The following is a 17,776-nucleotide window of genomic DNA, read 5'->3' on the forward strand; positions in this document are numbered from 1 at the left end:
TAGGTGCGATTTCCCAGAAGGCTTTCGCCAAGTCCCTTCCTTCTAGGTGGTAAACTTTTCACAAGTTATTTTTCCCTGACATTCATCCTAGACTATAAATTCTCAGAGGGAAGAGGCATGCCATATATATTTCATTTTTCCAGAGAGCACAGAATATTCTAATTGGTCGGTAAATATTGGATGATCATGTTTCAAGAGTCAGAAGTGTTAAACTCTGCCCCTAGATCTAATAACTGACTTTGACAATGACTTGATCTCACTGCCTCAGTTTTCCTCTATGTGAAGTAAAGAAATTTGCTACCAATATTCTGAAGTCTAGAAATGAGAAGTAACCCATTCCGAGTGTAAAATATTAAGCTGCTAATATATAAAAAAAAGTGAACTGGTGGTTGTTTACTTTTTATAACTATCTTTCCCTTAAAAGCCCAACATCAATATGGAAACTTGAGAATTCCCAGAGCTAAGGTAAAAATCGGCATCAGATTAATCTGGGACAACTTTTGAGACATGCTTTTAAGACATATCCACAGATTGTCCCTCTGGCTGTATTACAGCTGTCTGACTCAATAAAACTTATAAATATACTGAAAGGGGCACTTACTAATTTTCCTGTGGGTGCTTCCAGGTGTGGAAGCTGTATTACAGCTGTCTGACTCAATAAAACTTATAAATATACTGAAAGGGGCACTTACTAATTTTCCTGTGGGTGCTTCCAGGTGTGGCAGTAGAGCACTTCCGATCCTCTGCAGTACTTTTCCCCTTTGAGAGCTGAGAATTGAAGGAGGTACAGTACATCAACAGCAGCTCAGAACCTCAAAGTCATGGAACCCCTCATATTAAATGGAAAAAAAAAAAGGTTGGGAGAAAATCAAATCAAATAGCAACATTAGAGAAACATCTCAAAAAAAAAAAAAAAAGCCAACAGAAGGTTTCCAAGTAAAAAATTATCAAGGTCAAGGCACAAGAAAAAAATCTCTTCACAAGCCATCTGCCTTGCCCAGGCTCATCCAAGACTCAACCTGGGCTGCCTGCAGAATTCCTAGGCAAGAATGAAGTCACCTCTTACTCTAGCTAGGAGGGCAGCCTCCTGCTTCTACTTACAGTGCCCAGGCCCAGGCTCATGGCTGGCCAAAGCCCACCTGGAGGTAGAACTTAACTGGGAGTCTACTTTTAAAAGGACCCAAATTGGGCTTCCCTGGTGGCGCAGTGGTTGAGAGTCCGCCTGCCGGTGCAGGCGACACGGGTTCGTACCCCGGTCCGGGAAGATCCCACATGCCGCGGAGGGGCTGGGCCCATGAGCCATGGCCGCTGAGCCTGCGCGTCCGGAGCCTGTGCTCCGCAACGGGAGAGGCCACAACAGTGAGAGGCCCGCATACCGCAAAAAAATAAAAATAAAAGGACCCAAATCATATCTCCCCAGAGCTGGGAAATATCAGGCTTAGTTTCAGGACGCGGCAGTTCTGTTTCAGGAGAATTACTACAACTGATGTTAAAAACAGCACCTCATGCTCCTGCGGGTAAAAGGAAGAAAAAGTGGTGTTGGTACCGTCATTATTTGGCCTCACAGTGGCTACCTCGAAATCATTATGCCAATCCTCATGATAAAGTTCTTAGAACACCTTTATGCCTTTACAGTTTGCAAAGATGCCCAATCAAGAAAAAATTGGGGCAGGGTCGGGGGAGGGTAGGCTTTGAACTTTATTGCTCAGCGGATTAGGAACTAGAAGATTCAGGTTCAAGTGTTGGTTCTGCATTTTTAGTTGTGAATTCTGGGGCAAATTGTTCAGGTTCTGAGTGAAGATTTTCTCATCTGTAAAACTGAGATACGTGACAGCTATCCTAGGTACCTCATAAAGAGGAGGCAAGATTTAAAGAGATGATAGATTTGAAAAAGGGTTATGAACTATAAAGAGTTTTAATGCTGACAATGATTTTTATTATGATGATACTGGATTTTCATTGATGTAATATGATCAGGATGACTCCACTTACCTTAAATAAAATGTATAGTATATATAAAAAAATCCCAAAACCGTAGATTGGAATAATCTGCCCCATCAGGCCTCTTCCACTACCTCCTCCTCCAGTGCCTCCACCTGGTCCTTTAGCCTTTGCAAAGGCCTCCGCAAGGTGAGACCTCTGGAAGCGAGCCCCAGAGGTCTGGCCATCTGAGGGGGCCTGGTGATGATGCATCATAGGTGGAAATCGACCCAACTTCCCTGAGAAAATAAATCAATCAGTCTTTATTACTTCTACTATTTTAAATATGGCTATTAGGAAAACACCTCACGCACTGAGATACACAACAGAAGTCAACTCAAACAAGTTTAAGAAAAAACGGCAACTTGATTATAAGGATATAGAGGCATCACAAGAGTATCACACGTATAATAAATATGATGTGGCAATCTCTAGCTGTTCACCAAACCCATTTTCTCTTCCTTTTGGGTCCACAGGTGGATAACATTGTTCAGCTTCCCATACACTTAAATGTGGCCGTGTGCCTGAGTTCCAGACAAAGCAATGTGAATGACAGGTGCTAGTTCAAGGCCTGGCCTATACAACGTCCCATGTATTGAACTCCATGTTCATTTCCTTTCTGCAGGCTGGATGCTAACACCTACAGAGACATTGGAAGTCATGTGTTGAAAATGGCAGAGCTTCCATCAACCCGAGTTCCTGAGTAACTGTGTGGCACAGAGCCGTCCACTGCCACCACCTCACCAACTTAGAACCATCTGGACCTGTTTATGTGAGTGAGAAATAAACTTCTGTTGTGCTAGGGCCATTATACACTTTGGAGTTTATCTGTTAGAGTAGTTAGCCATCCCTAACTAATACACATAAGGAAATGCAATCTGATCTCAGAAGAGAACACAATCAGAAACTGGAAAGCCATCAGGATACCAGACAGCTACTCTCACATTCTACTTCAATCGTTCTCCCTCTCTGTGGGGCCAGAGGGCTTTTTTCTCTGTTCCTCTGTGCACATCTTCCTCATTCTCATTTCTCCGCCAGCATTTCTCTAGCTTCTCTGTGAACGTAAAGGAAGATGTTCACTCCCAAAACACCTCAATCTGCATGTCCTTCAAGGGGCCAGCAGAGACTGGTCATAATTCCAAATTCCCTGCATACCTTCTCAGCTTGGGTAGGTATGCAGCACTTTCTAATCAGCTGTAGCTGAGCAGACAGGATTCATGTAGTACAAACGGTCACAGGGGCTCAGTCCTGTGAGTGGAAGTGCAGGGCTTAGAGAAAGGAGCGTGCATCAGTTTTCTCACATTTTTTTCTTCCATCAGGGGCAGCCAAACATTAACAGCGTCAAGCCTCCTCCAAGTCACAGGTGACAAAGAAAGGAAAGACTTCTCTTCAAAAGGCCACGTAAACAGGCTTGTGTGGATAATCCATTGACAGAAAACACTAAGGAGCAGAAAGACTTCCCGACTCAGGCTCTAAAAATACAAACTACACAGTAAAAACTGTTGGATTTGACTTCAATAAAATTATGGATTTCTGTTCAATAAAGAATACCATAACAGGGTTAAGATAGATGACAGGCAAGGAAAAGCTTCTGCAACGTCTAAAATTGACAACGGATTAAATCTCTAGCATAGACAAGGAATTCCTACAATTTGATATGAACATCAGAGGAAACCCAACAGAAAAATGGCCAAAAGATATGGGTAGGAAACTCACAGAAAGAGAAGTTCAAATGGTTAACAAGTACATAAAGAGATGATCAAAATAAAACCAACAAGAAAAATGCTAATTAAAACAATGAGCTAGCACTTATACCTATAAGAAGGGCAAAAATTAGAATGGTGGGTAATAGTAGGTACTGTCAAAGATGTGGGGAGGCAAGAACTCTCGTGTATTATGGGTAAGAGTGTAAACGGATACAGCCATTCTGCTAAGTGATCTGGCTGCACTGAGTGACATTAAAGCTACGCCCTATTATCCAGTGATCCTATACTGGTGGATAAATTCCAGAGAAATTCTCAAATAAGGCTGTCTGTATCCGAATTCAAACTATAGACTCTATAGACCTGTGTGAGAATGTTCACTGTGACGATGTTGTAGCAGGGAGCCTGAAGTAACTTGGATCTCTGTAACTGTTAGAATGCAGAATCAAAATGGAGTAGATACAAACATGAAATTCCACGCAGCTTTTAGAAAACACTTTAGATACACCTACAGCAATATGAACATATCTTAAAAAGCACAGCATTGAGAAAAATAAGCAAATACCACATGTAAGCTAAAGACACACTATAATTATACTACATATCTTTCAAGCAAATATGTAGGTATAAGGACATAAAACAAACACATTAGAGTGGGTGCACATGAACGGAGAAAGGAATGGGCATGTGGAGTGAAGGTAAAGGGTTAAAAAGAAAGTAACGAAATAAGAAAGCAACCTTGCACTGGTGATGTTAATCGGGGGCTATGAACTGAGGACTATCTTCAAGTCAACTCTCTGCTCCTGAGGTGAGAGAGATGGTGGGTGGGCAGGCAAGGAGTGAGACAGGCAGCCACTGGGCCTGGGGGCTGCCCTCTGCCTGTATCCTCTCTCAGCCGGGCTCCACCCCAACAATCCTTTTTTCCCTCTTGATACTGACTTCGGGTGACATGGAAGTTAGAAGAAATGCTTCTTTTTAAGAGGAGGCCAGCAACAGAAGCACAACTTCAGACGGTAGAAGCAAGCTAGCAGGTCACTACTCCTTATTCCGGGTACTGGTGACTATTTTGCTACTAAACTGTCAAGGATCTTAATATCTTAAATGGTCCTAGCTTTAAGGCTATAATGCACTTTGAACAAATGCCTAGCCAGCATGTAAGAAGCTAACCTTTCCCTTGAGAGAATCTGATATATCGGGTGGTTGCTGCTCAATAAACTAGATTTAATATCTGTAGTAATACGTTGTTGAACTTCATTTAACTGTACTGAGAAGACTGTTCTCAAAACTTGGCATAAAATAAAATATAAAAAATTAAAACCAAATAACGGCACAAAAGGCATTATTTTGCATTTCTAAAACTGAAAAATGATGATGCTAAACATCACACATCTGCCCCCAAAACTTTTATAGATCTGTCAGCCAAGAAGATTTATTGGACCACTATTATGTTCAGGACTCTGTGCTGTAGGTAGGAAGAGAACCATAAATGAAACGGAAACAATGGTTCCCACGTGAAACAATGCTTTTAAAAGTAGCATATCCAAAACAAACAGCAAAAAAGGAACAGGGTACTACGGATCTTATTACTAGACAAACTAAATGTCTAAGTATTCAAAGAATGCAAAAAAAAAGGGAGAGGAATCAGATGGGATCAATCATTGAAGGGAGTGAGATTCAGAATAGAAGAGAAGCAAAGGCACACTAGGAGAAAAGAGGACTGTGTGCAATGAGAAAAAAGATGAGAACAAAGAAATAAGAACAAAGAATAAATAAGGTTAACTACCAAATCCAATAAGGGAAGTAACAAGAGATAAGGAGAGGAAATTAGCGGTGGGTTAAATGTTAACTTGTGTCATATAAATTTAATACTGTGGATCTAGGATCAGGGAAATGATTTAATCAGAAGGGTGTCTGAGGAGGATTATGCCAGCAGTTGAGTAAGGACCTAAAAGAGAGAAACTAGGGTCTGGGAAATCAGCCAGAAGACAGCTATAGCTATAGAAAGGAAAGGATGGGTCCAAGGGCTTTTACCATGTAATGATCAGCAACATTTAATAATGAAGGGGAGTGGGGGGTTGGAAAACTCGAAGGTTGGTTTAAGATACTAAGAGAAGACAATGAGGAAAACTGGGAGGGCTTATGGTTAGGGGAAGACTGAACACCTATTTTTCACATGTTAAATTCTAGGCGTTGTTGGCATATTCAGAGGAAACTTTTATTAGACTGTAGTTAGGCTTGAGAAGAAACTCTGAGCTACCTAAATGACAAAGCTAATTAAAATTGCATGAACAGTTCCCGTACCAAAAAAAATGGAGGGGTATGTGTACTTATGTGCAAAAATAGGAAGAAAAGAAAACTGCGCTGGTCAAAGAAGACCAGAAGCAAACCAGTATCATAAAAGTCAAAGGAGGATAGACTTTAAAGCAACTGAGAAATCTAGAACTGATAAAAGACTAATGGCTATCCCTGTTTTTAGACACAATGTATTCTTAGGAAAAGATGGCCATCACATGTAATCTTGACTGTCCACCTATTTGGACAATAACAGAAACCAATATACTACAAAGCATCATAGAATCTTCAGAGTCAGAAGGAGCCTTAAAAGTCATCCAGCCTCTCAACAAATGCTATGGGGACAAGACATTCACATGCAAAAGAATGAAGTTAGACCCCTACCTCACACCATATTAAATTTCTAAAAACTAACTGAAAATAGATTGGAGACCTAAATATAAGAACCAAAACCATAAAAGTCTTAGAAAAATAATAAACATAAATCCTACAAAAAAAACCCAAAAACATAAATCCTTGTGACCTTAGATTAGGCACTGTTTTCTTAGATATGACACCAAAAGCACAAGCAACCAAAGGAAAAATAAGTGGACTTCATCAAATTTTAAAACTTTTGTGCTGCAAAGACACCATCAAGAAAGTGAAGACAACCCACTGAATGAAAGAAAATATCATATATCTGATAAAGGTTGAGTATCCAAAATATATAAAGAATCTTACCACTCAACAAAAAGACAATCCAATTAAAAATGAACAAAATATCTTAATAGACATTTTTCCAAAGAAGATATATAACGGCCAACATGCACATGAAAAGATGTTCAACATCACTAGCAATCAAAGAAATGTAAATTAAACCCACAATGAGATAGAACTTTACACCCATAGGATGCTATAATCAAAAAGACATAATTGATGGGCCATCCCTGGTGGCGCAGTGGTTAAGAATCTGCCTGCCAATGCAGGGGACACGAGTTCAAGCCCTTGCCCGGGAAGATCCCACATGCCGCAGAGCAACTACGACCATGAGCCACAACTACTGAGCCCGCGTGCCACAACTACTGAAGCCCAAGTGCCTAGAGACCATGCTCCGCAACAAGAGAAGTCACCAAAAAGAGAAGCCCGCGCACTGCAACAAAGAGTAGCCCCCGCTTGCCACAACTAGAGAAAGCCCGTGTGCAGCAATGAAGACCCAACACAGCCAAAAAATAAATTAATAAAAAAAAAGACATAATCTAAAGTGTTGGTGAGGATGTGGAGAAAATGGAACTACTGTACTCTGCTGGGTGGGAATGTAAAATAGTGCAGTTGCTTTGAAAAACAGTCTGGCAGTTCCTCAAAAAGGTAAACAAAGTTTCCATATGACCCAGCAATTCTGCCCTTAGGTATATACCCAAGAAGAATATGTTCACACAAAAACTATGTACAAAAAAGATCTTGCTGTGATTTATGTCAAAGAGTGTTCTTCCTATGTTTTCCTGTAAGAGTTTTATAGTGTTCGGTCTTACATTTAGGTCTTTTTTTTTTTTTTTTGCGGTACGCGGGCCTCTCACTGTTGTGGCCTCTCCCGTCGTGGAGCACAGGCTCCGGACGCGCAGGCTCAGCGGCCATGGCTCACGGGCCCAGCCGCTCCACGGCATGTGGGATCTTCCCGGACCGGGGCACGAACCCGTGTGCCCTGCATCGGCAGGCGGACTCTCAACCACTGCACCACCAGGGAAGCCCCCTACGTTTAGGTCTTTAATCCATTTTAAGTTTTTGTGTATGGTGTTATATATATACACGCACATATGTGGAATCTAGAAAAATGGTACAGATGACCTATTTACAGGGCAGGAATAGAGATGCAGATATAGGGAACAGACGTGTGGACATGGTGGGGGTTGGGGAGGGAGGGTGGGATGAACTGGGAGACTGGGATTGACGTCTGTGCATTGCCATGTGTAAAACAGATAGCTAGTGGGAACCTGCGGTATAGCGCAGGGAGCTCAGCTCGGTGCTCTGCGGTGATCTAGATGGATGCGATGGGGGGTGGGGTGGGAGAGAGGTCCAAGAGGGAGGGGATATATGTATACATACAGCTGATCCACTTTGTTATACAGCAGAAAGCAACACAACATTGTAAAGCAACTATACCCCAATTAAAAAAAAAAAAACTTGTACAAATGTTTAAAGCAGCATTATTCCTAATGGCCAGATGTTCATCAGCTGACAAATAAAAATGTGCTGTATCCATACAATGGAACAGTGTCTGGCCATAAAAGAGGAAGGAAGTGCAGACACATGCTACAGTATGGATGAACTTCGAAATCATAATCCTAAGTGAAGAAAAGCCAGTCATGCAAGACTACATATTATATGATTCCATTAATATGAAGTGTTCAGAATAGGCAAGTCCATAGAGACAGAGAGTAGCTTTGTGGTTGCTTGCTGGGGGGAGGGAGGGAGGGTGGAGAGGGGGCAGAGGAGAGTGACTGCTAATGGGTATGGTTTTTTTTTCTTGAGGGGTGACGATTCTGATGATGGTTGTACAACTTCGTGACTATATTAAAAGCCACTGACTGTGCACTTTAAACAGGTAAATTGCACGATATGTTATTTATCTCTCAGTAAATTGGAAATTTTTTAGAAGAGTCATCTAGTGGTGGTCTTGACTCTGCTGAATACCATCAAACAGGAAACTCAGTATTTCTCCCCACAGGAAGCCCATGCCACGTCTGTACAGCTCTGATTGTTAGAACTGTCTTCTTTATATTGAGTTAAGGGGTGAGCAATGGGAGTAAGAAAGGAAGTGTGATATAGGGTTTCAAAAAGCAATACTAAATGAATGGTGATGTGGCAAGAAGTAGAGAAACATTAAAATTGATTTTAAAAGAGATTATTGATAAAGAGATTGTACACTAGAATCAAAGAAGCACTGAAATAGTAGAGAATACTATTTTCAAAGGTAGGAGGGGGAACTGAGAGCAATGGAAGAGACAGGCTAGATGGTAAAAATAAGTTTTATATCCTAGGAGAAATCTGTGCATTTTATATTCAATGTAATAGTTCACATATTTACTACTGAACACTTAACAACATGCCAGGTACTGTGTCAGACACTGAAATTAAAATGATAAATAGAACAATTCCTGTATTTAAAGAGTTTATGAATAAGAAGTATAGTTACAACATGGTAACTGTACTGTAACCATCAAATCCAATGGCTTTTACTCAGCTCTCACTCTTAAGACTCCTCTACTACACAAGAAAGTGATTACCACAAGCCATTCAATAAATATTGGATTAATCTGAACAAATTCTTGTCAAACTTTCCTGCCTTAATATCTGTGGCATATCACTCTCCTGATTTCTTCTTTCCCCACTGACTAGTCCTTCAACCTATTTCTTCCTGTCGCTTTTACTGGTTCTTCTTTAATCCTCTCTCCCCAACGTTTTGTTTCAACCTTTGTTCTTTCCTTATTCTTCTTCCTTTGGTAAACTCATTCATTCTCAAGGCATACACTGTAATGTCCAAAATGTATAGCTCTAGTTCTGACCTGTCCTCTAAGCTCTTATCTCTAAATCCCATTAATATATATGTCCTTTTGTGTGTCTATCAACTCAAACCTAAAAGTGAAGCTAATTTTCACCTTCCAAAACCTGCTCTCCTCCTGTATTTCTTCTTTGTAGAGTCACTCTCTCAGACCTTTAGGCTTCAGACCTATAACCTCTGCCACCTGTGACCAAGGGTACACTTGAGATGGCAGGCTAGGGTCAGACTGCTGAATTTGGAACAGATTTTTCTCTTCATAAAGTTAACTGTTCTCAATAGGGAGCAACCTCACCTCTTGGATCTTGGTATCACCATGTTTCTTAGAACTGAACAGCCCAGAATGCCTAAAAAGTCAACGGCTAGCGAACACCTGGAGATGTCTAGCTGAAATGATTTTTTAAGAAAAAAATTTTAAAGAAAATACTCCAAGGGTACAAAAAACTACAGATGATAATACATGAGCACCTGTATACCTACCTACCACACAGATATAACTGGAGCCCCTTATGTCTCTTCCTCCCACCCTCACTGAAATAGCCACAACTCCGAATTTGGTTATTATTAGAATATGTGCTTTTAGACTTTACTATGTAAGTATACATCCATGAACAATATACAATATTGACTGAGTATTTTAAAACTTTATATTATGAATGGATGGTGGTGATGGTTGTATACCAGTGTGAATGTACTTAGTGCCTCTGAACTGTAGATCTAATAGTTGAAATGATAAGTGTTATGTATATTTTAACCACAATTGAAAAAACCTTTATATTACAGTATCACACTGTACTGATGCTTCTGCAACTTCCTTTTTGCCTTTTTCTGGCAAAATGTATACAGTTAATACATGCAACTCCAGTTCATTCACTCAAACTGCTATATAACATCTCCTTGTATACCTATATCACAATTTTTCACTATTACAAATGTTCTACTTTATAGCTACATTACAAAAAGGATTTCTGGGGTTTTAATTGAAGTATAGTTGGTTTACAATGTCATGTTAGTTTCAGATGTACAGCACAGTGACTCAGTTTTTTTTTTTTTTTTTTTGGCTGCGTTGGGTCTTTGTTGCTGCACGCAGCAGCTACTCTTTGTTGTGGTGCGCAGGCTTCTCACTGTGGTGGCTTCTCTTGTTGCAGAGCAGGGGCTCTAGGCACACGGGCTTCAGTAGTTGTGGCTCGTGAGCTCAGCAGTTGTGGCTTGTGGGCTCTAGAGCGCAGGCTCAGTAGTTGTAGCACACAGGCTTAGTTGCTCTGCGGCATGTGGGATCTTCCTGGACCAGGGCTCAAACCCGTGTCCCCTGCACTGGTAGGCGGATTCTTAACCACTGCACCACCAGGCGAAGTCCCAAGTGATTCAGTTTTATATGTATACATACATACACACACTTTTTCAGATTCTTTGCCCTTAGAGGTTATTACAAAATATTGAGTATAGGTCTCTGTGCTACACAGTAGGTCCTTGTTGGTTAATCTGTTTTCTATATAGTAGTGTGTATATGTTAATCCCATACATATGGTAATATATACACAATGAAATATTACTCAGCCATAAAAAAGAATAAAATAATGCCATCTGCAGCAACATGGACAGCCCTAGAGATTATCATACTAAGTGAAGTAAGCTAGACAGAGAAAGACAAATATCATAGGATATCACTTATATGTAGAATTTTAAAAAAAGATACAAATGAACTTATTTACAAAACAGAAACTCACAGACATAGAAAAATTTATGGTTACCAAAGGGGAAAGCGGGGAGGGGTGGGATAAATTAGGAGGTTAGGATTTGTGATTTTGTTTTTTAATTGCTTTAAGACAAACAACTAAAGAGATCAGAACATTAAAGATATCAGAACATTAAAACTGCAGACCTTCCAAAATAGAAAACAGCTGTGTTCCCTATCTCTATATGTACTTAAGTATTCTATTAAATGGACTTGACTAAATCCCAATTGTTTATTGAAAGCTTTCCCCATATTTAGGTTTACTTAATTATTAAAAGTTCACTTAGCAAATCATTTAAGCTTGACTAAAAGCTTAATGGATTTTACAGAGTGCAGTTCTACTTTCCCTTGTTAATAACCATCCCTATTGCTAAAAACAAAAACAGAAACTCTAGCACTGTTAACAAAAGAGCTTTCTGAGAGCAACATTAAACCATTTGCAGCATTTCATTCTTAGGGCAAATAAATCAATAAAGAACAAGATTACCACAGAACAAGAAAGGTCTTAACCTAGCCAGTCCTTTAAGATACGAAAGCGTCTCCCTAAATACTGAGGGCGTTCTTGAGGTCATATTTGATTCAGTATTACTTAAAGTGGAGTCTCCAACAACAGCTGACTGTCTCCTCCTCACCAGCTCATCTCCCCCAAGGGCCCATCTTACCGCATTCCCCTCCCACCTAACTCTACTTTGCTGACCACTGCTTTAATGTTTTCTGCTTGTCTAATCAGATTTTTTCCTTCATCTTTTACCAACCTCCCCACTCCCAACTCACCCTACATATTATTATTTTTTTTTTTTTTGCGGTACACGGGCCTCTCACTGCTGTGGCCTCTCCCGTTGCGGAGCACAGGCTCCGGACGCGCAGGCTCAGCGGCCATAGCTCACGGGCCCAGCCGCTCCGCGGCATGTGGGATCTTCCCGGACCGGGGCACGAACCCGTGTCCCCTGCAGCGGCAGGCGGACTCTCAACCACTGCGCCACCAGGGAAGCCCCCTACATATTATTAAAAGAGATATTTGTGTGTCTAAGTTGCTTAGCACGGGGCCTAGTCCATATATTCAACACATGTTAACTATTACTGTTTGTTACCAGAGTAATCTTCCTAAAGCATAATTCTAACTGGTCTTGCCATTCCTTTGATCAAAAGCTTTCAACGGTTCCCATAATGACAAGAGACTGCATCACACAGGAGAGAGCAGAGGGAAGTATCAATAAAGTGAGTACCACCTTTCCAGTCAGAGTTATTAAGATCCTCGCTGTGTGTCCAACTATTTAAGTGGAGGTTAAATTAACCTTACTAGAGCTCATTTTCATCATCTATAAAATGACTATCATGAGATCTACTTCTCAGGGTTGTTACAAGGGTTACAGATTAAATAACATATACAAAGCTCCCAGCACACACAGTAGGTATTTAGCAAATTCTGATTTTTCCCTCCCTACAAAGTGAACTCCTAAACAACTGAATTCCACAATCTAGCCCAAAAGTACCTCTTCATGCTTCTTTCTCATTACATACTCCTGATTCAGCCAAACTAGACTTCTCACCATGCTTTGAGCCTGCCTTGTGATTTCTTACCTCTCAGCCTTTGCTTACTCCAATGGTTTTGCTTTTCCCTCCAACTCCACATATCTAAATCCAGTCTGTCCTGAGCCCAGGCCAAATACTGCCCTTGTCCCTGAAGCATTTTCTCTTATCATCCCCATTGCTTAGAATACACTGTCTGAACCTCTTTAATTGCACTTATCGCACCTGGCCTTATTCAAGAGTTCTATTTATGTGTCTTACATCCTCTATTTGAATGGATTGGAACAGAAATGGGTAACATCTTCCACTAAGTACCATTTCTACCCAATTTTAGCTAGTGCTGATTAAAACCTACAAAGCATACCTGAGAATAAGAAAAGCAGCCTCTGATACCCAGGAGCTGGTCTGGTATTGCTATGAGCTAGCCTGGCACTCACAGTTAGGTCTTGGTGTTCTCTTCTTACACATAAGCAATTTCAGACATGAACATCAGGCAAGACCATTCTGTGACCATGATGGATCAAGACAAAAGAAATAAGAACATTGTGTAATCTGTCTGAGCACACACAAAACATGAACACTGCCCAAACCAAAAAAATATCAAATAGCCCCTATTCCTGGATGATGAGTGACTGCTGCTTCTTTGCCAATTATAGCTATAGCTTTTCTTTAGACTGCTCTCTCTTGACATAAACTCTACTAAGATACCCAGTCATAGAATGTGCCCCACTTTCTGACAGCACCCGATCCACAGCAAAGCCCGACATCCTTAAACCTTCCTCAAAATCACCTAACATGGGGCTTCCCTGGTGGCGCAGTGGTTGAGGGTCTGCCTGCCGATGCAGGGGACACGGGTTCGTGCCCTGGACCGGGAGGATCCCACGTGCCGCAGAGCGGCTGGGCCCGTGGGCCGTGGCCGCTGGGCCTGCGCGTCCGGAGCCTGTGCTCCGCAACGGGAGAGGCCACAGCAGTGAGAGGCCCGCGTACCGCAAAAAAAAACCAAACACACCTAACACAAGCCTAAATCCTATAGTAAGACTTTTCTAACACTCTTACTGAGATGCTGCGTGCTTCCTCGTGGTGTGCATCCTCCTTTGCTGCAACAAGCAATAAACCCAATTTATTCAACTGTAGGTGCATTCCTGGTGCTCTGTGGCTGAAGGACAAACTATGAACTTCTTTAATAGAAGTCTAGTATTTTCTTTATGCTTACAGAGCATGCTCTGGGTCTTGCATGCTATACACTTTGTTGAACTGATCTGAATGACTTACACTAGGCCTGTTGGCCTTGCTGTAATCTGAAGACCCAGCCCAGTCACTCTCAGAGCTAAAAATAGTTTTTTACTTCATTATCCTGAGTGTTTTCAATTTCACAGTTTTGAGAACAGAAAATGGCAGTCAGACTGATCGAGGTGCCCCACACCCACCCACCTCTGAGTTTCTGAAATTGAAAATGTGTCTAATTTACATTCATTCACAGACTCTCAAATTGTCTCTGCTCCTCTTTGCACACTTTCAGAGTAGGTGTCTGATGTTTCATTAAGAGAAAAGGTAAAGGACCCAAATAATCCATTTGTCTCAGGCACCTACATACCAACACATAAAGAGCTAATTTAAGATAACAAAGAATTACGTATATGTGCGTGTTACCTATGCACGTATAAATACGTATACACACATATACACATATGCGTGTGTATGTATTTTCACATCTTGGAGAGCTTCAGACTCAGTGCGCAGGACTCACTTGAGGAGAATATGGTGACAAAAAGAGTCTGAACTATTCCAGAGGAACAGGGTTACTGGGGAGGGGCTGGTAAGGAATCCTGTTTATAGGCATTCAAAGTGAGACGCTCAATGGAAAGCACAGGTGGGCAGGGTCAGCAGGAGAGATGCCAAACGTTAACATTACGGTAGGAGTCCCCCAGGCCCCAGCCAACGGAGATGGAAGGTAGGACTCTCTTGAAGCCAATTCTAGCATAGAAGCAGCACACTGTCACCTTGGAGGGCTTCAACTACTCTGGAACCTGTTCAAAGTCCCAGTCAGCTAACCAGGAACAACTGACAAGTTCCTGACCTAGTATGCTGACATCTTCACGTTCCACAGGTACATAAGGTGAGTCAGGGAATGGTTACTCTGGCCAAAGAAGAAACCTGTTGGTGAAATCAAACGAGAACCATAGGAGAAAGAGATCATGCCATCTTAGAATTTGTGGCAAAAATGTAGGGGGTGTGTGGCACAGGCTCTAGGAAGGCAGAATTAAGAAGTCCTGAGAACAGAGACACGTGGTTCCATTTCATGAGACTCTAAGAAGAAAGCTCTTAAAGTGCATTTTTGCTTGGGCATTGAAAAAATTCTTAAGCAGGTGGGGAAGGCAAAGGAAAACAGCAGATGTACTGGTAGCTATTCTAAAAGAACAGACAAAAAATGAACAGAAGAGCACATCAGCAATCAGCATGAAAGAGTAGCAAGACTTGGAAGGACCACATGAGGAGGCCAAGGTCCAAAACAAATTAAGGTTTACAAAAAGGCTAGCAAGGGCTTCCCTGGTGGCGCAGTGGTTGAGAGTCCGCCTGCAGATGCAGGGGACAAGGGTTTGTGCCCCGGTCCGGGAGGATCCCACATGCCGTGGGGCGGCTGGGCCCGTGAGCCATGGCCACTGGGCCTGTGCGTTCGGAGCCTGTGCTCCGCAACGGGAGAGGCCACGGCAGTGAGAGGCCCGCGTACCGCAAAAAAAAAAAAAAAAAAAAAAAGACTAGCAAAAGCAAAAAGGGTATTTTTAGAGTGAAAAGGCAATTTGCTTGATGATAAAATGTAATGCTGAGAAAGCAGAATTTCTCAACCTCTATTTTGCTTCCATATTCTCTATCAAAGGGTATCAATTTGGGGTTAAATGGGAGAGAATTAACAATCCTAGAGGGAAAAAAAGTTCCAGATGGGTGAGGAGGATAAGATCAAGTCTGTTCACTAAGTAATTTCTACCAGGAAAACTGGTAAAACTTGCACATAAGGTCACTGAACTGAAGAAAGTTTTAAGAAATTATATTGATAAAAAAAGAAATCTTGAACGAATGGAGACATAATTATTGTTCCAGTTTGCAAAAAGCAAAAGGTGGATAGTGGACTTTTCAACTATAGAGAAGTGAACGCTTCTTGGACTCAATTCTAAAAAGGATTCTTCCTTTTTTTTTTTTTTGATGGAGTGGACATGGAAGGGAAGAAACTTTTTTTCTGGTTATATAAGAAAAAAAACCCGCATACCTATAGAAAATTGAGAAAGTAGAGAAAAGTATAAATAACAACCACCCATGTTTCCATGACCCAGAAATAACCACTGTTAAGATGTTGACCTACTTCTTCCTAGTGAATACATACAGTGAATACATCTTTACTTTTCATTTATAGTATACAATTTTCCCATATTATTTGGAACTCTTCATGAGGAGAAGAAAGAGAAAAGGAGATCCAAAATGTATTAAAAGAGATTATGGCTGAAAAATTCCCAAACCTAAAGAAGGAAACAGATATCCAGATACAGAAAGCACAGAGGGTCCCAAACAGGTAAACCCAAACAGACCTACACCAAGACATATTATAATAAAAATGGCAAAAGTTAAAGAGAGGATTCTAAAGGCAGCAAGAGAAAAACAAAGAGTTAATTACATAGGTTCCCCCATAAGGCCATCAGCTGATTTCTCTACAGAAATGCTGCAGGCCAGAAGGGAGTGGCAAGATATAGTCAAAGTCCTGAAAGGGAAAAATCTGCAACCTAAGGTACTCTACTAAGCAAGATTATCATTTAGAATAGAAGGAGAGACAAAGAATTTTTCAGACAAGCCAAAACTAAAAGAATACAGCAATACTAAAACTATCCCCTAAAAGGAAATATTGAAAGATCTTCTCTAAATAGAAGAATATATAGAAAAGAGAAAATCACAATTGGAAAGCAAATCACCTAAATAAACCAGTACACAGTTTAAAAAAAAAATCAAAAAATTTCTGTGAAAGTGATGATAACCACAATGAACAGCAAAACAATGAACATGAAGATGTAAAAGAGGACACCAAAATCATAAAATGTGATGGAGAAGAGTAAGCAAACATAGATTTTTTAAATTTCCTTGAATGTGTTTGAGCCTATGTGACTACTAGTCTAAGGCAAGTAGATATGCAATGGGGTTAACATACTTGAAAAACAGGGTTACCACAAATCAAAAACATAAAATAGACTCACAAAAACCAAAAAGAACATAAGTATAATACAAAAGAAAATCATCAAACCACAAAAGGAAAAACAACAAGAAAAAGGGACAAAGAAGAAATATAAAATCAACAGGAAAATAATGTTTAAAATGGCAATAAATACATATCTATCAATAATTACCTTAAACGTCAATGGACTAAATACTCCAATAAAAAGACAGAGTGGCAGATTAGATTAAAAAACAAAAGCCTACAAGATGCTGCCTACAAGAGACCCACTTTAGGGCAAAGGACACACACAGACTGAAAGTGAGGGGACAGAAAAAGATATTTCACATAAATGGAAATGACAAGAAAGCGGGGGTCACAATACTCATATCAGACAAAATAGACTTAAAACAAAGGCCATAAAGAAAGATAAAGGACACTATATAATGATAAAAGGATCAATACAAGAAGAGGATTTTATGCTCATCAACATATATGCACCTAATATAGGAGCATCCAAATACATAAAACAAATACTAACAGACATAAAGGGAGAAAATGACAGGAATACAATAATAGTATGAGACTTTAACACCCCACTCACATCAATGGACAGATCTTCTCTGGACAGATCTTCTAGACAGAAAAATCAATAAGGCAACAGAGATCCTAGATGATACAATAGAACAGTTCACATTTTCAGGAAATTACATCCAAAGAACCAGAATACACATTCTTTTCAAGTGCACATGGAACATTCTTTAGGACTGATCACATACTAGGACACAAAACAAGCCTCAACAAATTTAAGA

At 40.5% G+C, this 17,776-nt stretch overlaps 1 protein-coding gene across 1 annotated transcript in view; it reads right to left on the reverse strand.

The window, feature by feature from the left end:
- The window catches only part of RIC3 (RIC3 acetylcholine receptor chaperone), a 50,147-nt gene that overhangs the window by 19,032 nt on the left and 13,339 nt on the right, over positions 1–17,776 (reverse strand). The window contains exons 2-3 of the mRNA XM_060018444.1: positions 1,993–2,219; positions 693–768 (exon numbers count right to left, since the gene is read on the reverse strand). Coding sequence (XP_059874427.1) covers positions 693–768; positions 1,993–2,219 — 303 coding nt within the window. The remainder of the gene's footprint in view (positions 1–692; positions 769–1,992; positions 2,220–17,776) is intronic.

This window comes from Delphinus delphis, chromosome 8 (assembly GCF_949987515.2).
Source record: "Delphinus delphis chromosome 8, mDelDel1.2, whole genome shotgun sequence".
Taxonomy (NCBI): Eukaryota; Metazoa; Chordata; class Mammalia; order Artiodactyla; family Delphinidae; genus Delphinus; species Delphinus delphis.